Here is a 20,042-nt window from a genome sequence, read left to right on the forward strand (position 1 = left end):
GGCGCTGCGTTCCATAAACACCGGCCCCCATTCATAAAGACGATGCCACAAGGCTCCGTGCACCTTAATCAAATGTCCTTGTTTAGGGAAAAGGAATTCCCTGGCCAGAGCCCACAGAGCAGAGCTGAGATTACTGGCCACACTACTGGCTCATCGTGGAAAAGGGCAGAAAGAGCTAGAAGATGAGCAGCGTTCTGACTATGGATTTCCCCGCCCGTCCACTCATTCATTCAACCGTTCTTTCACACGGGCTTTGCATTGCCAGACTGCTAGGTGCTGGGAATAGGAAAAATGTCTAACATATAGTTTACATATAGTTTCTCCACTACAGGAGCTCACAGCTGAGACAGACGCAATGAATAAAATGTTTTTGGAAGTGGGGACTGGACAAGAATGGGGGAAGGTCGAGAGGCTGCATTAAGGGCGGGCAACCAGAGTTCTTCTGACACCTGCTTACCCGTCTCAGGCGTGTTAGCTTCCACATCTCCTTTTTATGTCTTAAAATTTAAAACAGTATTCCAAAAGTTGACATTTCATTATTAACTATTAAGAAGGCCTGGGCGAAACTCTTCGACCCCTTCTAACTGTGCGTTTGGCAGAACGGAGAACTGCGGCCTGGAGAGAAGGGGCTTGGTGGCAGCTCGCTCTCCCTCCTTCACAGCAGCGCGCTGGCCTTCTTGCCCACGACTGCACATGCTTCATCTCACACATTCAAAGGTACCTACACCTTAGAAATTTTTGCTTCCAAAATGACAAGAGATCACACCACCTCCTGCGGAGAGTGGAATAATCCTAAATTCTGGCAGATTTTCCGTTTATAAATAATAAACTCTATCAGTGTGATTTTGAGCCTGTTCAGTACAATGCCAAGATTCTGTTTGGTCCAAATAATACTTAAAGGAAACATCAAAGTATTCTATTCTTTTAGAAGGCTCAAAGGGACTTTGATGTTATCTTGTTTATGTTCTTTCATATCTGCTTTAGGTGCCTTGATAAAGGTTTTAATATTTGAACTTTTCTTAGAAATCTTTTATCTCTGTATAGTGGTAATTTTTTTGGGGGGGAGGTCTAAATCAAACCACTGTGTCTTCTTAGTCTTAAAAAAAACTGTCTAAATTGACATGTGTTCTAAGCAGTGACAAAACTGAAAAATAATTTTATTCAGCTGAAACAAAAATATCTCACTTATGGCAGTTTCTCAACCTTGGCGCTATTGGGATTTGGGGGATGGATAATCCTTTGTGGGGGTGTCCTGTGCATTTTAAGATTTTTTTTTTGTAGCAAAGATGAAAAAAAGTGCAAGTTCTGTTATACACGTGTGTCAAAAGGTACTGTGCAGTGTGTTACTTATCCTTAGGACAGATGAGATTTACAAGGTGACTGTGGTATCTACTTAAGGAAATTTACACAATGCTCCTCCCCCTCCCTTCTTCTTCTGGTACCAGTATTATAATAAAGCGCAGTTTGTAACTGAGTGGCTCTAATGGAAAGAAGAGCTGCTCAAAGGACGTACGATGTCATCTATTCAATTCCTTTGCTGTGACGATCAGGATGAGATGAGCCGCACGCACTGCACTTGCCCACTCGTCTCCCTTTTTGACCACGGGGGCTCCCACACTTGCACGCACCCCCTGCCATGTGTTCTGACATCTCCACGTTACTGTGACCCTCTCTGTCCTGAGGCGCAGCAACGGTAAGGCAGCTGGTGCTGTGAAGGGCCCCTTTGGAAATTAATCTACTGGCAGGGTTCCTGCCAGACAGAACTACAGTTCCATCGTACTGGTATAAACAAAATAAGAGATGAACAAATTAAAAGAGAGAGAGAATAGGGAACTGGGTTAACTTTTTTAAATTAAAGGCCCTGGCTGGTGTGGCTCAGTGGATCGAGTGTCTCCTTGCAAACCAAAGGGTTGCCAGTTCAATTCCCAGTCAGGGCACATGCCTCAGTTGCGCACCAGGTCCCCAGTAGGGGGTGTGCGAGGCAACCACACATTGATGTTTCTCTCCCTCTTTTTCTCCCTACCTTACCCTCCTCTAAAAAATAAACAGATAAAATCTTAAAAAAAAAAAAAAATTAAAAAGACTTTGTTACTTGTAAGTCACAAAGTTAAAATTGCATTACCTCAGCTCTAAACTAGCCTTGAAGTTTACATGACTTTGTAAATGTACTCTTTTTCTTTGTTGTGATGTCCTTTTACTTTTTTTTTAAAAAACTGCTACCATATAAGCCCTGGTTGGTAGAATTCATTGGACTGAATGCTGGCCTGAGACCCAAAGGGTTGCTAGTTTGATTCCCAGTCAGGGCACAAGCCCAGGTTGTGGGTCAGGTCCCCAGTAGGGGGCATGCAAGAGGCAATCACACACTGATGTCTCTCTCCTCTTTCTGCCTCTCTTCCCCTCTGTCTAAAAATAAATAAATAAAATGTTAAAGAAAAAAAAAAACAAACTACTACCATGAGATAAAATGTAAATTGTTGCCAACTGCAGTAGTGATACTTTTTTAATGATGCTTTAATAAGTGACCATGATATGCAAAAAAATAGTAGTAATAAAAATAAATTTTTAAAAAAGAATTTTTTTTTTTGGCAATATTTCTGACCTCAACCTCCAATACTGCCGACTGCTGGAGGGGGGAGTTGGGAACAACCCCAGGCTTGTAGCCATGGCTAACGGGCGATAACCGAAGTCCTTGAGGCCAACGACCTCGGAGTCCTGCAGTAGACAGTCTGGGTAGCCATGCACCAGCGACAAAACACAAGTGCTCATCAGCGCTCTGTCTGTGAAGGCCACATCCGGCCTCCTAAGAAAATGCTGTGCTGCAAGGGGATGGCCTGGCTTGGAGTCTGGGTTCCGCTGCCTGGCGGTTGGGGTGCCCTCGTGTCTCTGAACCACATGTCGCCCAAAAGTAAAGCGGGCGCTCTAAAACCCACCTCACAGCGTAGCAGAGACCCTTATGCTGCCATGAGGTGATCCGAATGTTATTAAGTGATCAAACTGCACAGATTAACTTGGGCTTAAAGCAGACATTATTCAAATGTAGTGCCATCATAAAACCAGACTTCCCCTTATCTGAATGTGGCAGACCTGACACCTCCCCTTAAAGGAAATCGTCTCAGACCTAATCTCTGCTTTCTTGAAACTTTTTCCCCAGAAAGGACAGAGGGCTGTCACATCAGTCTTCTCTTCTGAATGGCAGCAGAGCTAGGAGTTCGTGGGCACCTGCTGGCCTGGCCTGTGACACAGAGAGCCCGTACCCAGCCTCCGCACAGGCGGGGGCTCCAGCTCTCACCTGGCGCCTGGCTGGCCATCTGTCGTCTCAGTGCTGCTGCGGCAGCCGCCTGGGGCGCTGGGATGGTGTGGGAGGGACCCGGTGCACCGTGCTTCACGGTTTTGGTCGCGAGCATTGTGCTATCAGCTCCTTGAGGAATAATTTTGCCAGTGGACGTAGACACTGAGGGAAACAGAAAAATTAAATGAGAGAGCGGGTCAGAGAAGAGGAAAACACTGAAGTTAAAACGATCAGTTCTCCATGTTAGGTTTCAGGGAGAATCCTCCTTAAGCATGAACATAGAAAAGTACCAGTAACAGGCTGGCACCCATGTCCTTCAAAGATGCCACATGCTACTGCCTGCCCACCGCCTTTAGCAGGGTAACTCAAGGACCCTGCATCGGCGGTTTTCAACCTTTTCATCTCATGCGCACATGAACTGATTACTAAAATTATGCAGCACACCAAAAAACCTACTTTCTGACCAAAAAATAGGTATAATTTTGATTCATTCACACTAGACGGCTATTGTCATTATGTCATTATTGTCACAATGACGGCTACTGTCATTGTTTTATTTGACAATCTAAGGGAAAAGAGGTCAGTGCTCCTGACTAATTAGTCAGATATTGCATGCTTTAGAAATTCTTGCATCATACTGGTTGAAAATGACTGCTTTACATAATCATTCCCGCTGATACTGATCAACATATAACCTTTATGCCAACACAGATCAATTCAATCAATGCCCTGCTCTCCTCCCATAAAAATCTCTCCATCCACTGCCTCACGCTCATTTTTTGTCCTCTGTCAGAACCCACTTCGGTGCAAAGCCCTGACACCCTGAACCGAAGGGGTGACGGCACAACACAGGTCACTTGGGTGAGCCACTACTGGCGGCGAGCACATGCTGGTGAGTCCTGAGCCAGCGCACGGCACAGCAGCGAGCTGAAACGAGCTACGATGCGCCAGGCGCCAGCATGGTCGCCGTGTTACCCTGAGACGAACGGCTCCTCCTGTTACTCCTGAAAAGAACTGTCTATAAAAACACAAGCTGGACTCAACAGTAAAGCTGTGACAGGGAACCTTCGGTCTCCTTCACAATGTCCTACCAGCTGCTTCCAAGGGGAACGCACCTCTTGAATGAGTCTTCAGGTTTCTGGATTGTTAGCAGGAATGGGCTGGAACCAGCAGCTTAGTGGTGCGATAGTATAAAACCCAGTCACAATTCTTTCCTGGGTTCAAAACCTAATGGGGAAGAAAAGAGTTTCCGGACTCACTGTTTCCTTACCTGAAGTTCCCAGGTTCACACCTGGTGAGCCATAACCCAGGTGGGATTTAGCAAAGGGAGCTGCCGCCTGGGACAAGAGGCTGGGCTGGATGGAGGGTGTGCGGACCACGGGGGCGTGCCGAGGGACCTGGGCCCCTGCGTCGTCATCTTTACTGGGTGCCCGTGTGTCTTCGCTCTCCAAAGACTGGGAGACGGACGACGTTGAGCTGGCTTCATCCAAGTCTTCGTAGTATCTCTGAGACAGGAAGGCTGACCGAGACAGGCTGGCTACAAAGCCCAAAACAAAACTCAAGTCAGTAATGAAGCAGTCCAAACGCTACGTAATTTTCACTGTCAGCAGAGAAACGGTTGAAAGCTGCTACTGTTGAATGTGAACAAAGATGGTTTGGGGTCTCTGCTCGAATGGGGCTTTGAAATACTGAGCTGTGTAGGACAGGAACACTTTGTCCAAAAAAAGTGTGACGCGCGAGAGGAACAAATGCCGTGAGAAAGCAGGAGACCCCGTGCCCTCTACAGAAGTTCTCACAGGCGGAATAATGACCCATCAGGGAAGTGACACACAGGCTCCCCCGGCACAGTGACCGGTCCCACTGCTGCCGCTGCTTCTCCAACAATGTTTTTAAAGACAGGCCTAATGCCAGCTGCGAAAAACAGAAGGTCTCATACATTTCCAGACAAATCTAATGATTCTTTTGAATCAAACAGGTTGGAAAAAACCCCCACCAAAACTAACCCTGACTTCCCATTTTCCCCCTCTATGAACTATCAAGTAAGGTGTCAGGACATTGTGTTTTTTACCATGAATTTTGGAATGCATGCTATTGCCTGTTTACTGGGGAAAAACCAAACAACAACGTTTCTCCTCAAGTTATTTAAAATAGCAACGCTAACATCTGCTGGCTTGTTCGCTCCATAGTCACAACGTTCTACAAGATTTTATTGGTCACAATTAGGTGTGACATAAGCAAACGCTACTGAAAACTGCTGAGGCTGCGTGCCAGAGCTGTGCTGTTCACTTCGATAGCCATCAGCTAGCTGCCTGGGGTTATTTAAGTGAAAGATGATTAGAAGTAAGTTAAATTTCAAACCCTCAGTTGTACCAGACACATTTCAAGCGCTTGACAACCACATGTGGCCACTATATTGGACAGCAAAGATACAAAATCCTCTGTCGCAGAAGTTCTACTGCACAGTATGGGACCAGCACGCTCTGATGCAAGTAAACATGCAGCAGGCTCCTTCCAAGTTCACCCCTACCTCCAGCACCAGCAGCGAAGCTGCAGCGCTTATGAGAACTTACTCGGTGGCCCGTGCAGCAGCATCTCACTTAACCCTCACAATTCGCCTATGAACGAGAACTTCCTATTACCTGATTTTATACCTAATGTTTAGAACAGTTAAGTAATTTGCCCACGGTTGTGAAGTTGGTAAGTGGTGAGCCAGAATTCCAACTTGGGTGTATCTGACTTTAAGGTCACATTCTTTTTTATTTTAAGTATATTCTACTGCTTGTGCTATTACAATTGTCCCAATTTTTCCCCCTTTGCCCCCCTTCGCCTGAAACTTGTGCTAGGCAGAATTCTGACTCCACGACCTTTGCCCCCTGGTACCACACCCATGGTTATATTCTGTTAAATGGTAAAGGGGCTTTTGCGAACACAATTAAGTTTACTAATCAGTTGGCCTTAAACAGAATTTAGCCTGGATTATCCATTTGGACCCAAAATAAAATCTCCAGAGCCCTGAAAGGCAGAGAAGTGAAGCAAAAGAGGAAGTCACAGGGATGTGGCTGGAGAGATGTGGGGGAAAGGAAGCCAGGGATCTGAAGCTCCACGGGGAGACATGCTGTTGGCATGCAGACAAAGGGGAAACAGGGACTTCAGTCCCACCGCTGCAAGGAACTCAATTCTGCGGACAATTAATTACATTGGGCTTAGAAGTGCAATCTTCACCAGAGCCTTTAGAGGACCGCTCAGCTGGCCAAGACCTTGACTTCAGCCTGTGGGCCCCGAGCAGAGGGCCCAGCTGAGCCTCGTTGCCGGTGGATTTCCGACCCATTCAAGTGCGAGAGCAAAAATAAATGGTGTTTTAAGGCACTACGTTTGTGATCGCTTGTTACGGCACCCAAGAAAACTAACACAAACCCCACATTCTCCTAGAGCCACACTGCCCTCAATAATTTCTCTAAAAGCCTAACAGCAGAAATACTAAACTCTTAGGAATAAATCTACAAAAGATATGTGTGTCCTCCACACAGAAAACATGAAGAGAAATAAAGACCTGAACGAACATATACCGTATTTAGGAACTGAAAGATGAACGTTGTACTTGTGTCAATTCTCTCAAGTTAGCCGAGAGAGTCAATACAATCCCACTGAAAATCTCAACTATTTTTTGAGGAAGGTAGGTGGTAGAAGTTAATAAAATAATTCTAATGTTAATATGGAAACAGAAAGCACTGAGAAGAATCAAAACATTCTAGATCATGGGTCATTAAACTACAACCATGGGGTGGCTGCTTGTTTTTATAAAGTTTTATTGAATCACAGACATGCTCATTTGTTTACAGACTGCCGGCCACTGCCTGTCCAGTACGAGAGCAGAAAGGGCCTGCAAGGCCAAAATGTGTGCATCCAGCCCTTTAAGACAAAGTTTGCCAGCCCCGCTCTAGACTGGAGCACCGTCTGGGGTGACAAAATGCCCTACACCCATGCTTCCCACTGCAGGGGCCGATGGTCACACAAGCCTGCTGCACGTGGGAAATAGGGCTACTTAGCTGGACTTTCAGCCTATTTAATCTTTATTAATTTAAATTTAAACAGACTACCATACTGGACAGCATGGCTTTAGAATTTAGGAAAACACAGCACTGAGAGGTATCTTACTAGCATGAGCTAACGAAGGCAGTGTGGTCGGTAGTGGCGGTTCCTCACCAGCGTATGAGACCAGCAGAACTACACACAGAAGAGTGACTGACTTACAGCACCGGCAGCTGGGGTGGCAGTGGCGGGGTGTATTTTCAATAAACAGTGTTAGATAATCAGATCTCTAAATACAAAAAAAATGACAAGCGAGCCCTGCTTTACATCATATGTAAAAATCAATTCCACGCAGCATAAAGAAAATGTGGTACATCCACACAATGGGATACTATTCGGCAATAAAAAGGAATGAACTACTGATACACATTATACATCATGGGAGAACCTCAAAAACATCCTAAGTGAAAGAAGCCAAACCAAAAGATTCCATATTATCGAATTTACATGTAATTTCTTAAAAAGGCAAATTCACAGAGAAATGAAACAGGAGAAAGAAAAGAAATCAGCAGATGCTGAAGACAGAAAAAAAACTGACTACAGTCCTAAACTGTGTAGCTCAGTGGGTTGGAGCATCATCCCACAAACCGAAAGGTTGCAGGTTCAGTTCCCCGTCAGGGCATATGCCTAGGTTGCAGGTTCAGTCCCTGCTTAGGGTGTGTATGAAAGGCAATCAATCAACATTTCTCTCCCTCCTTTCCCCTCTCTCTAAAACCAATTAAGTATGTCCTCAAGTGAGGATAAAAAAGTGGACTACAAACAAGCAGGAGCAAACTTTTTAAGTGATGGAAAAGTTCTAAAACTGGATTGTAGTGATGGTTATTTAATTCCGTGAATTCACCAAAAATCATCAAACTGTACACTCATACAAAGGTGAGTTTTATGAAATGTAAATTATACCTCAATAAAGTTGTTTGAAAATCAATTCCAGGTAGCCTGGTCTAAATTTGAAAAGACTGACAATAGCAAGCTTGGCAAAGGTGTGGCGCAGCTGGAACATTCAGACCTTAAAGGGAAAGTATAAACTGATATGCCCACTTGGGAAAGCTGTATGGCAGTATCTACTGAAGCTGGGCATATGGTCAGAACGTGAGCCAGGATTTCTACCCCGAGCCATGTGACCAAATAAAAGGGGTACCTGTACCCCAAGGAACATGAACAAGAAGGCCCAGAACAACACTCTATTCTATTACAGGTAAAAACTAGCAACAGCATGTCCACCAAGAGGAGAACACGTAAACCAACGGGATGGATTCACACAACAGAATACTCCACAGCAACGAAACGGTGACGGCCGCACCAACGGCACAGACAACTCTCACACACCTGGCGTTCAAACGAGGGACATCCAGCCGCAGGATGAATGGACTCATGCAGTATACACAGAAGCCCTGAAACGGGCAAAAACAAATTACAGTGTTGGGGAAACACACTTAAAGAGTAAAGCTGTCTGCCCTGGCTGCTGTGGCTCAGTGGATTGAGCAACTGCCTGCAAACCAAAGGGTCACTGGTTTGAGTCCCAACCAGGGCACGTGCAGGCCAGGTCCCCAGCAGGCGGTGCTTGAGAGGCAACCACACATTGATATTTCTCTCCCTCTCTTTCTCCTCCCTTCCTCTCTAAAAATAAATAAAATCTTAAAAAAAAAAAAATTAAATTGTCAAGAAAAGCAAAGATAAAGGAGACGAGAGAGAATGACAACGTAATGCAATGTACAGTCCTGGCCGGGATCACAGATTTTTTACAAAAGAGTGGCTATGCAGGATGTAAGACACAGGGTTGGCAAACTGTGAGTATGGATTCCATACTAGATAACAGTATTCTATCAACATTCAATTCCCTAAATCTGATCAGTGTTTAGTGACTGTATAAGAGAATATCCTTGTTCTTAAAGGACACACGCCAAAATATTCCAGAGTAAAGGGGTCCTGTTTGCAACTTACTTTCCAGTGGTCCATCAAAACAAACAACAACAATGTGCACATGTGTGGGAGTGAGGACACAGATGAAGCAACTGTGGCAAAGGTTACCGGGAAATACGGGTGAAAGGTAAATGGAGACTCACTACATTATTCTAGTGGCTGGGGGTCTAAAATTTTTCAAAATAATAAAAATCCAAAATGTCAACAGGAAAAAACAAAAGCAAAGGAATAACAGGTGTTACATAGCGGTGCCTCTTGTGAGCAGGAAGACTGGGGGTGCACAACAGGGGGACCTAGGGAGCTGGCACTGGGAAAGTTCTGTTTCTTGGCCTAGACAGAGATTTCACGGATGGATATTTTTCTTTTGTGCACTTTGCTGTGTGAGCCATAGTTCACAATTTTAAAAAATCAGAACCGTTTATACGCTGAGATGTTCTTTACATTTTCTGCCCTCATGCTGAGTATGATATGCAGTTATCCGCTTCATGTCTGCTCTCCCTCAATAAAGAGTCCCACGCGTTCAGATGCCATCTTTCTCTTGCTCATCAGTGTAGAACAGAGTGAACAATCTTATCTGCTGCCTGAGCGTTTAAATTACAAATATCTCACTTCTAAGGAATCCATGATAAAGATATATTCAGATATGGTTACAGATTTGTGAACAGGGATTTCTGGGTAATTTCCTGGCAATAACAGTAACATTAAACAACAGGGATTAGATAAGTAAATTATGGCCTTCCTACACAAGAAAATACTGTGCAGCCATTACAAGGCTTACGTTCAAAGAATATTGAAAAACAGAAGGCAGAGGAAAAGCTCATGCAATTGTCTGAATTATTTCCAAATTACCCCCATTTTTTTATTGTGGTAAAATGCATGTAACACGACCTTGACCATCTTGACTGCTTTTGAGTGCGTGGTCGCTGCTGTTCCGTGCGCTCGCAGCGCTGGGCGGCCGCCACCGCCACCCGGCTCCGGAACGCTCTCCTTCTTGCATGGCTGACTAACTCTGTCCCCATTAACTCTCCGGTCTGCTCTTCCCTCAGCCCCTGGCCGTGGCCGTCCTACTTCCCGTGCCTATGAATTTGACTACTCTAGTTTCCTCCTACAGGCAGAATCGCACAGTGTCTGACTTTTTGTGACTGGCTTCTTTCCTCAGCATAATATCCTCAAGCCTCATCCACAGTGGAGCATGTGTCAGAATTCCCTTCCTGCTTAAAATACGTATATACCCCATCTGTCTTCTCTATCTAACCTGTCAATGGATGTTTGGCTTGCTTTTACATTTAGCGCCTGTGAATAACGCTGCCACAAACACGAGTACACAAAACATCTGTTTGAGTCCCCACTTTCAGTTCTTTGCTGGGTCCTGTTTAATTTTTCCAGCAACCACCAACTGCTGTCCACGGTGCTACGCCCTTTTGCATTCCTACCAATGGCGCACAAGGGCTCCAGTCTGTCCACAGCCTAGCCAACACTTGTCATTTTCTGTTTCAGAGTAAAGGTTTCTAAGTTTCTAATTAAAAAAGAAAATAAGAATAAAAGGTTATAAATGTATTAGTCCCAACCTCATTTTCAAGAAGTCAAATTTACACATGTAAAGAGAAAAGTTTAAGAGTGAACCAAAGTGACACAACTGATGACGTATTTGGGTTGATGGCTAAGAGCAATTTTTATTTTTCTTTGTACTTTTCCACGTTTTCCAATTATCTATCAAGAGAAGGTACTCTTCAGATAACGGAAAACATTATTTTAAAATATCACTTGTTTGTGACTATTAGCTAATTTAATTTAGCTTTATATGATTATACAAAAATTAATAAGTTATGGTACAGTAAGATTAAATTTCCATGTGGTACTTTAATTACGAAAAGAATTTATTGGTATAAAAAAAAAAAACAATTTTAGCCCTGGCTGGTGTGGCTCAGTGGACTGAGCGCTGGCCTGCAAACCAAAGGGTCGCTGGTTCGATTCTCAGTCAGAGCATATGCCTGGGTTGCAGGCCAGGTCCCCAGCAGGGGGTACGCAAGATATACCCACACAGTGATGTTTCTCTCCCTCTCTTTCTCCCTCCCTTCATCTCTTTAAAAATAAATAAATAAAATCTTAAAAAAAAGAAAAAAATATTAAAATTTAAAAAATTTAACTCAAAACAAAATTAAAAACAAAAAAGCAGATATGGGCACTAAAGCAAAGCCACAGTTATGCTGGAAGTTGTATACAACATATATTATAAGAAAGAAAATTGAGGTAGTTATCTAGATAATTTAATGGCAAAAGCAAGTTTTTTCCATCAGTTATATGGGCTATCATTCCCTAACCAGTGGGTTTTTCCTACCTTCTACCTTCTTAAAAAGAGAAGCCTTTTTTCAAAAACAATCTTACTCAAACCCCACATGAATCAGAAAAGCAAAGCTTCTAAAGTAGAGACTACTCTCCGTGGAGCCAACTCAGCACCCCCAACCCTCGGGAATCGCCGCCACACAGCCTGGGGCCCGCAGAAAACCGGGCGTCAAAGCACAATGACTGCTCGAGCTGCTTGGTTGAGATGTACCAGCAGCTTTCTACTCCAGCGCGCAGATGGACAACAAACAGATTCTGGGGACAAGGCCTCCCACTAAGCACCAAAAGGAAAACACAGACAGACAGACACGCACAGAACACTCCCTCACTGTGTGCGAGGTGGTTTAGGCCGAGAAATTCAGGACCGGCTCCCTTTACCTGGGGCTGTGGATCTCACCGGTGGGGTCTTCCTCTTGGCCAGGAAGTTCCTCAGTTGCGCCTGCTTCACAGGGGACAGTTTAGCTGCAAGAAATGCATGAACCCATAAATGCTTAAAATTCAGGCAGCAGATGAAAAAAACCCAAGAGTTAAAGGGCTGGGAAGGATGCACTTACCTGGTACCTTCGGCAAGGGTTTGGTGTGGGATTCGATGGTGGTTTTCAATAAAGCATTGCGTAGGCTTTCCAGGTCACTGTCAAAACTGACATCGGCTAGTGTTACCATCAAACCAACTACTTCTGGAAAACCTGAGGGGCCAGTGGGTGTGCTGTCATAATTACTAATGCGGGAAATGACAGCGTCCCTCATGCAGAAATGGGCAAGCTGACCCATCGACGAAATCCACCCCAAAGGGACGGCAACCTCATCACTACCACCACCCACACAGCAAACGCACTGACAGCGCTTCAGCAGAAACGGGGATGAGAATCGGCTCATTCGGGCTGCGCCCGAAAACACAAAACCGCCTCGGGAACTTCAAGGGCAAACTAGCTGCTACGGTCTGAACGTTTCCACACTCAAGCAAAATGACAAATCTAAGCTTTGAAGCAGGTAAGTCAGCCTAATTCTATCAGTTAATTTTCATTAAAACGATACTATTACTCTATAGTCTGCTGTCATCTCTGGAGCACCTGTTTCATCACACACACCACTGGGAGCTTTCTAGACTGTAACTCTTCAACAATCGCATGAGGCAGGTATTGTTATCCTCAATGTTTAAGCAAAGGTAAAGGTGTGGTTCAGTGGACTGAGCACCGGACTGAGGACTGAAGGGGTCCCTGGTTCAATTCCTGGTCAGGGCACACTTCTGGGTTGTTGGCCAGGTCGCCAGCTGGGGGCATGTGAGAGGCAACCAATCGATGGTTCTATCACACCCTGATGTTTCTCTCCCTCCTTTCCCTGCTTTCTAAAAAAATAAAAATCTAAAGGAAAAAAAAGCAAAGGAACAAAGGATCACCGAGGGCGAGGCACCTAACCAGGGTCACAGAGGTGACAGACAGCAGTCACTTTCAAAACCACACGTGAAGCACTTTAGGACAACTCCACCTTACTCCCAAATACGCATCCACTCAGCCACAGCCCCGAGTGCCCACCTGTGCGTCCTGCGCTGGGAGGAAACATCCGAGGGAAGGCTCCACTGTGGGGTGTGGTTATAAAGTCGCAGCTGCTGGAGGCTGTCCACGAGGTGGTTCAGCCTCTTCTTCTGCTGGTTGATGATCTCCCGATTGTTGGCCAGGGTGTTAAACAGCGTCTCTCGCTCCGGTACAAGCAGGCGCCTGCTCACAGCAATGAGAAAAGAACTCACTGTGAGCAGTCTGATTAAAGAAACCTCCCATGGGGTGGGGGCGGGGGAGTGAGAAGAATAAAACAAAGACCCCCTAGTGGATCAAAAGCATCAAGAAATTACTAGAACATAGCATGGGGACGAAAGCCTCAAGGATGAAATGTAACGAGGAAAGGCCAGGCCTACAGGCATAATCAGGCAAACCCCCAGAGAGGCTCCGGGGTAGAAAAGGGCAGGAGATGAGCCAACAACAGGGGACAAAGTTATTCAGCCATATACTTAGGGTGTGTGTATTTTTCTGTGTGTAAATTATATTCAATAAAAACAAAAAGCCTGGGTTCACCGCAAGTCCGCGGGAGTCCGTCACCTCTTCGCAGTGCTGCCAACAAACAGCGGGTAGCACACGACCTGGCAGCAGCGTGTGACCCACCCAAAGGACTACAACAAGAAAGGGACTGTTGTTCCCTTTCTTCCGGGTGGCAGGCAGTTGAAGATAGATTCAATAGGGTACAAGGTAATACTCAGAGAGAAACCTCAGACGCAGAAATGCTAGAAAATTGTATAGATTTAAGAATCTGAACTCTGCAAAAAGGGAACTAAAAAAAAAAAAAAAAAAAAAAGATATTACATAGTAAATGCATAGAACTGTCATAAAGGAAAAGAAAGCCAGGCTTCTGTTTTCATTATGTGTTTAAAAAAACAAATCCAACAACTTCTTAGTTAGCAGAGAAAAATATAACTGTAAGCAGAGCAGAACGGACATGCTGCCAGGTCAAGCCACCTGTCACATGTGGCTGAACATGAATCCACAGCAGGCGGGGAGCGTGAACTGTGAAATCTCTAATGGGGCTGAAGTGTCCAAGGGGACAGGTGCTCCAGGCCCTGGGCTGAGGAACTCTTCCCCAACCCGTGTCTGAGGGATCAGCTCTTACCTCTCTCACCCCTGCCCGTGTCCAAGCTGAGATTCCTCAGCTTGGGCCCACGGTCTTTACCACCTGATACAACGTAGCGTATCAAGTTCTCACCGAATTGTAAGCATGGTCTGGCCCTGCCCCTGACAGGGCGCCCAGGGCACCCCACTTAAAAGTTCTGCAATCCACCGGCTTACAAATGAGCAAACAGATCATTTCCTGGTTTGTTTCCTTACACAGCTAATCGCATTCATCAAGTGTAGGTGTTTGAGAAACTGAGCAATTTGGGGGCTGATCTGTTTTTCGCATTTCTTGTAGGCACCTGGCTGGTCCTACAATGTACTGCCTTCTATTCCTTCTGTTGTGCCTTTGATATCACTCCTCTCACCCTTCTAATTAGCCACACTAATCAGCAATGTCTCCTTAAAAAGAAAACTTGGAATACACAAAAGAATATACAGAAAAAATTCCTCTTAACCCCATCTCGCAGCTCTATCTGTGAATATTTGACAGGTTTACTCCCAGCCTCTTTTCTATGTTTAGACTTCACTTTGAGATCACTCAGTATTTTATGTCTTCCCTGCTTCATATTTTATGTGTCTAATAATAGTGATATAATTATGCATCTTGTACATTCTGTGTAACATAAAAGATATATTTAATATGACTTTCTTTTGAGGACATGCTAGTCCATGGTTATGTTGGTATTAAGGAAAAAAAAAGGGACCAAACTTATTGAGCCAATCCTCTAACTTCTGGACAGTGAGGTTCCATCCAAGTTTTCACCATCATAAGCTGTGCTGTAATATAAATTCTTTTACGTAACTGTTGTGAACACTGCTATTATTTCCGTAGAACAAATAGCTAGAAGTAGAAAGACTGGATCAATAAGAATGAACATTTTAGGGTTTTTTAATCAACGTTCCTAAATCATCTTTTCGAAAGGATGTAACGCTATCTCCTGCCACCTGCGGGGGATGAGACAGAGCAGCTCACTTTTGTTTTCTCTTTTGCTCCAGGTGCTGATCCCACTCCAAGTCGAGAACATCATTCACATCTTGGACAGCAAATTTCACATACTGATGAAGGCGCCGAATTTCCTACAAGAAAAATATAAAAATGACTCAGTTTTCCAGGGGCTTGGAGGAAGATGTATCAAAACAGTCAAAACAATTTTGAATTGTTTTATACTGAGAACCATAACAAGCAAAGAAAGCACACTAGGCTTTAATATAATTGTCAGAACATTATAATCCAAAGGCAAACCAGAACCACAACTTTCTGTGAGTGTGGCAGAGGCGGGGTGAAGAACAGAAGGCGCTTGGGCACGGGGCCCCAGGGAACAGATGTCCTGGCCCTGCTCTCGCGGCCCAGACCCTCTAACGTGTCCCGCTGTGGGCTGGGGGTGGTCCCTGAGCTCTGGACTCTGACAGGGCATCCTTTTAGTTTTTGCTCTCCCACTCATGGGATTAACTGCACTATCGACAAAATTATCCTCCAAAACGGTGCTGAAAATAATTCCGAACCTATCTATTCATAACACAGAACACAGAAGTCACCTCATCAATTGACTCATTTCTTCTCCAAAACACAAAATAGTATCAGCACTAGAAATAGAATTTTTCATTAAAATTCTTACCTATTTTAGGTCTGTAATAATTTTTTTAAAATTTTGATCCAGTGTTAACCTTCATGGCAATACAACTTGACTCTCAAAAATTAACGATAAAGATGAAGCAGTCCATTAAATATGTACACAAATGAAGACAATGAGTATACACTGGGAAAAGCTCTCTGCATCGGTACAAAGCTCTTACTGTGTCTAAATGCATTTTCACAGTTATTCTGGGATAAGGGTATATGTCCCAACTGAAAAAGTGAAAATATCATTTAAGGAGAGCCAGGCTGAGCAGCATCAAGCATAAGTTCCAGCTGACACGTGACTACGGGGAGGCCTTTCCTCCGAACGCGCAGACCCAGACCCCGCCGGGCTTCTGCACCCCAGCTGACGCTGTTTCTCCTGGACGTCCTCCTGACCTCATCCACGAGAAGAAACAACTGCTCTTTTCAGGCTTGTCACTGCCACCTCTTTTCTGTGGCACAGCTGCCCCCTTGCCTGCAATCCCACGGCAGCATCCTGTATACTGAGATTGTGTGTGCTCCTCTGTCCCTCCGCCACGTGTCCAGCTGCAGGGCCTGCACGTGGCAGTGACGGGGTTAAGAGTGCCAGCTCCCAGCCAGACTGTCCAGGCTCAAGGGTCCAGCATCTATTGGTGGTGAGACTTGTATACTCCTAGTATCTTTCTTTCGTACATGACACGCACTCAACAAATGCTAGCTACCACGCGCTATTTAGCACTGTGAAAGAAGGAAATGATTTCCTTTTGAACGGGGAGTGTTGCCCAAAAGCGGTATGCTTTTCTTTGAGTTTGGACCCAGAGCAAGAGGTGAAAAGGCAGTTGGAAGAAAGTGTAACTAGATCCAACACGGGGCTGTAATGTGATGAGTGGAAGGCCAGTGGCTGGCACTCGCTTGCCGAGAAAGCTAACACCCACAACAGGAGGAAGGTCTAGGAGTACAAGGGCAGGGGACACAGCAGGGCTGCTCAGCCTTCCTGGGAGGAGGAGGTATTTCTCTCATTTCCCTTGCCCATCAGAGTGTCAGGCGTGGGCTGGGGAGGGGGTGGATCTTCCGGGCAGGAGCGGGCTCCGCTCACCCCCAGGCCCTCGAGGCCTGGGTGAGGGGGACCGGCACTGCCCCGGGCCCATTCCCACACGGAGTCCAGGCAAACACACGCGAGTGGGAGAGGACCCCCACCAGAGCTTGTGATGCACGTCTGGAGTAAATGGAAAGGGGAAAAACGAAGCCAGATCTCACAGAGACAGAGGGGAAGAACAGCGACCACGCAATGAGAAGCGCAGCGCTGCTGAACGACGGCGCGCGGGGAAGAGCCCGGGCAGGCGGCACCCCGGTCTGGCCCCGCTCCTGCCGCCACCCTCACCTCAGCACGCCCCCGAGCCTACGAGGCTCACCTCCCCCACCTGCACAATGGGACCAGAAGCTCTCGCCCTACAGAGCAGCCAGCTTTGAACACTAGAAACAATAGGAAAAAACACCACGGAGAGTACCTGGTGCTCCGCGGGTGGTTGGTACTTTAATAATTATTACTCATGACTTGGTTTCTAAATAATCTTTTTCCAAAGCATACCTTCTACCGAGCTTAAGGTTTAATTAAGAATTCTGTTTTCGTTTAACCCAAAAGGCGTTACATGGAAGAGCGCCATTTCCTCTGTGACAGTTGAGGAAGTCTACGGGAAGGAGGTAAATTATGCACGGGACGTGAACAGCATCATAAGGCAGCCGCCCAGCCGCATGCCTCGAACGGGAGAATGGCCCAGAAGCCCGCTGAGGGCGCGCTCCGGCTGGGCTCCCCTACCTGCAGCTGAGCTTCGCTCTTGGGGTCCAGGGGTCTCTTATAGAGCAGATGCAGGTACCCAGAGTCACGGTTTCTCTCATTTTGTTCTCTGGCTTCTTCAACTCCAGCAAAGCCCTCAAGCAGAGTGGTCTTCAAGGTGCTTATATCTCCATGAAGAGACTAGAAGGTATAAGGATGTATTTACACAAGAAGTGGTTATTTCTAAGAAATGAACCCTTTTGGTTCTGCATCAAGGAAGGTGGCGCTTTCTCAAATAGTTAACATGGTGAACATCTGAGTACAGCTAACAGTCATGCGGAAAAAAAAGGAGCTTCACTGCTTAAAGAGAAATGTACCAATGCTCATTTTTATCTTTTTCTTGTTATTCTTTAAATTCTTTCCCTTTTTTTTTTAGTCTACCAATATTCATTTTAAGAACATTATTTTTCTTCCTCATTAAAAAACATTCCTAATGATAAGAACTCAGAGAGTAAGAACAGCACTGACGGTGCAGAAGCCCTGCTAACGGAAGACCAGCACTGCTTACACCCGGAGACCTTCCCTCTGTCCACACGACATTTAAGCAAGAGCTCGGGGCCAGACGGTGGGACCTGGGACCCAGGAGCTGGCACTCCGTGACTGAGTGGCTCTGGGCACCTTGCCTCGCCTCACCTCAGCCTCAGCTTCCAAACTTGTAAAATAGGAAGACTAATAGCATCCACCACGCTGGACAGTTGTGAGGATTTGAGGAGACAACACAGGTGAAGTGCTTAGCACAGCGCCTGGCACACAGCAGGGGGTAACAGCAGTAACACAATAATACTATTACCAAGAGCTATTTGGTATTTTTATACTATATACAGTCTTAAGTGTTCTGCTTTTTTTCACACCTAAGACTTTACTATAATCTAACAATTTACCACAAAAGCAAATTTTCAAATATATCGAAACTAACAATGTCCAACATTTGAGGAGTGCCCTGTATGCACCAATGGGGCAGAAACTATTACCGTTCCATTCCCACTAGAAAACCAGAACAGAGCAGCTGGACTGACTTGCCCGAAGTCGCCTAATTAATGAAGTGCTAAAGGCAGGACCTGAATTTAGGCACGCCTGTGTGAGCGACACATACATGCCGACACAGCCCTGGTGGTGCTTGAAGAGAAAAGTGTGCGCCCGCGGAGGACTAGGAGCACAACTGTGAGAAGCGCAACTTGACTTGGGAAGACTGTCAATAAACACAAACCTCTGTGGTCTCTTTAATCTCCAAAAGAAAGGTGTGCAAGTCATCTGACTCTGTCCGCAGCATCTTCATCTCCTCAGTGGTGCCCACCTGGAAACAGGCTTTTGAAGTCCGCGCTTTCAGGTCTTCCAGCTCCTTCTGAAAGTGCGCGATCTGCGGAAGCCACACATAAGGGGGCCTCTCAGCCTGAGCAGTGCAGCAGGGGTGTCCCTGCTGCTGAGCTCGGGCACAGCACAGGCTCCCGGGACACGCCCAGGGTCACTGCCAGAATAGAAGTCTTGCAGGAGCCCTGGCCAGGCGGCTCAGCCAGTTGGAACATCATCCCATACACCGAAAAGGTCCTGGGTTTGACCTCCGGGCAGGGCACAGACCTAAGTGGAGGGTCTGATCCCCAGTTGGGGCGTGTGCGGGAAGCTAACAATCGATGTTTCTCTTTCACACCGATGTTTCTCTCTCCCTCTCCCCATTCCTCTTTTTCTAAAATTAATAACCATGTTCTTAGGTGAGGATTAAAAAAAAAAGTCATGTAGGAGTCTACACACCCAGAGCCAGTCAAGTCCCCCTGTCAGAGCTATTTCTGGAAAAAATATGCAGGAGCAAATTTACCTCCTCACCAATTCCAACCATCACAGGATCTGACTCTTTCCACTGATGTCCCTGCTTTTCTGTAACAGGAGGCGGAAGTGATTTTGCCTGAAATGGAAGGCAGAAGTGTAAAAATGCACCCAATACCCCCAGTTACGCCTTCCTGAAGCAGAGGATTCGATGCCTGTCACAGGAAGTGGCGCTCCCACAATACAGTCACTGGTCACTCATTCTTCTGAACCCAAATTTACTGGGTATCTACTTGGTACAAGGCATGTTTAGAAAGCGGAGACAGAAGTGAACAGGAGACATAAAGTCCCTACGCTCATGGAACTTAACTCTCTACTGGGGAAAAGGCGAATAATAAAAAGTAAACACATCCGATAAATTACAGCTGGCGATTAAGTGATATGGAAAAAGTAATCAGGAACATATGAAGAGAATAAAAGGGGGGACTCCTTGAGATGAGATGGCCCAGAAAGCCCTCACTAAGTGCTGCCTCTGAACTGACGCCCAAAGAGGAG

General features: G+C 45.7%; 1 protein-coding gene across 3 annotated transcripts in view; it reads right to left on the reverse strand.

The window, feature by feature from the left end:
* The window catches only part of NUP214 (nucleoporin 214), an 88,216-nt gene that overhangs the window by 44,776 nt on the left and 23,398 nt on the right, over window positions 1-20,042 (reverse strand). For all 3 annotated transcript variants that reach the window (XM_054584215.1, XM_054584214.1, XM_054584213.1), the window contains exons 15-23: window positions 19,540-19,626; window positions 18,937-19,086; window positions 17,712-17,870; window positions 15,272-15,375; window positions 13,174-13,356; window positions 12,196-12,281; window positions 12,020-12,103; window positions 4,560-4,826; window positions 3,290-3,451 (exon numbers count right to left, since the gene is read on the reverse strand). In XM_054584215.1, the coding sequence (XP_054440190.1) occupies window positions 3,290-3,451; window positions 4,560-4,826; window positions 12,020-12,103; window positions 12,196-12,281; window positions 13,174-13,356; window positions 15,272-15,375; window positions 17,712-17,870; window positions 18,937-19,086; window positions 19,540-19,626 (1,282 nt within the window). The remainder of the gene's footprint in view (window positions 1-3,289; window positions 3,452-4,559; window positions 4,827-12,019; window positions 12,104-12,195; window positions 12,282-13,173; window positions 13,357-15,271; window positions 15,376-17,711; window positions 17,871-18,936; window positions 19,087-19,539; window positions 19,627-20,042) is intronic.

The sequence above is a fragment of the Pteronotus mesoamericanus genome, unplaced genomic scaffold, assembly GCF_021234165.1.
Source record: "Pteronotus mesoamericanus isolate MK-2021 breed Mesoamerican mustached bat unplaced genomic scaffold, CSHL_Meso_final contig_78, whole genome shotgun sequence".
Classification (NCBI taxonomy): Eukaryota; Metazoa; Chordata; class Mammalia; order Chiroptera; family Mormoopidae; genus Pteronotus; species Pteronotus mesoamericanus.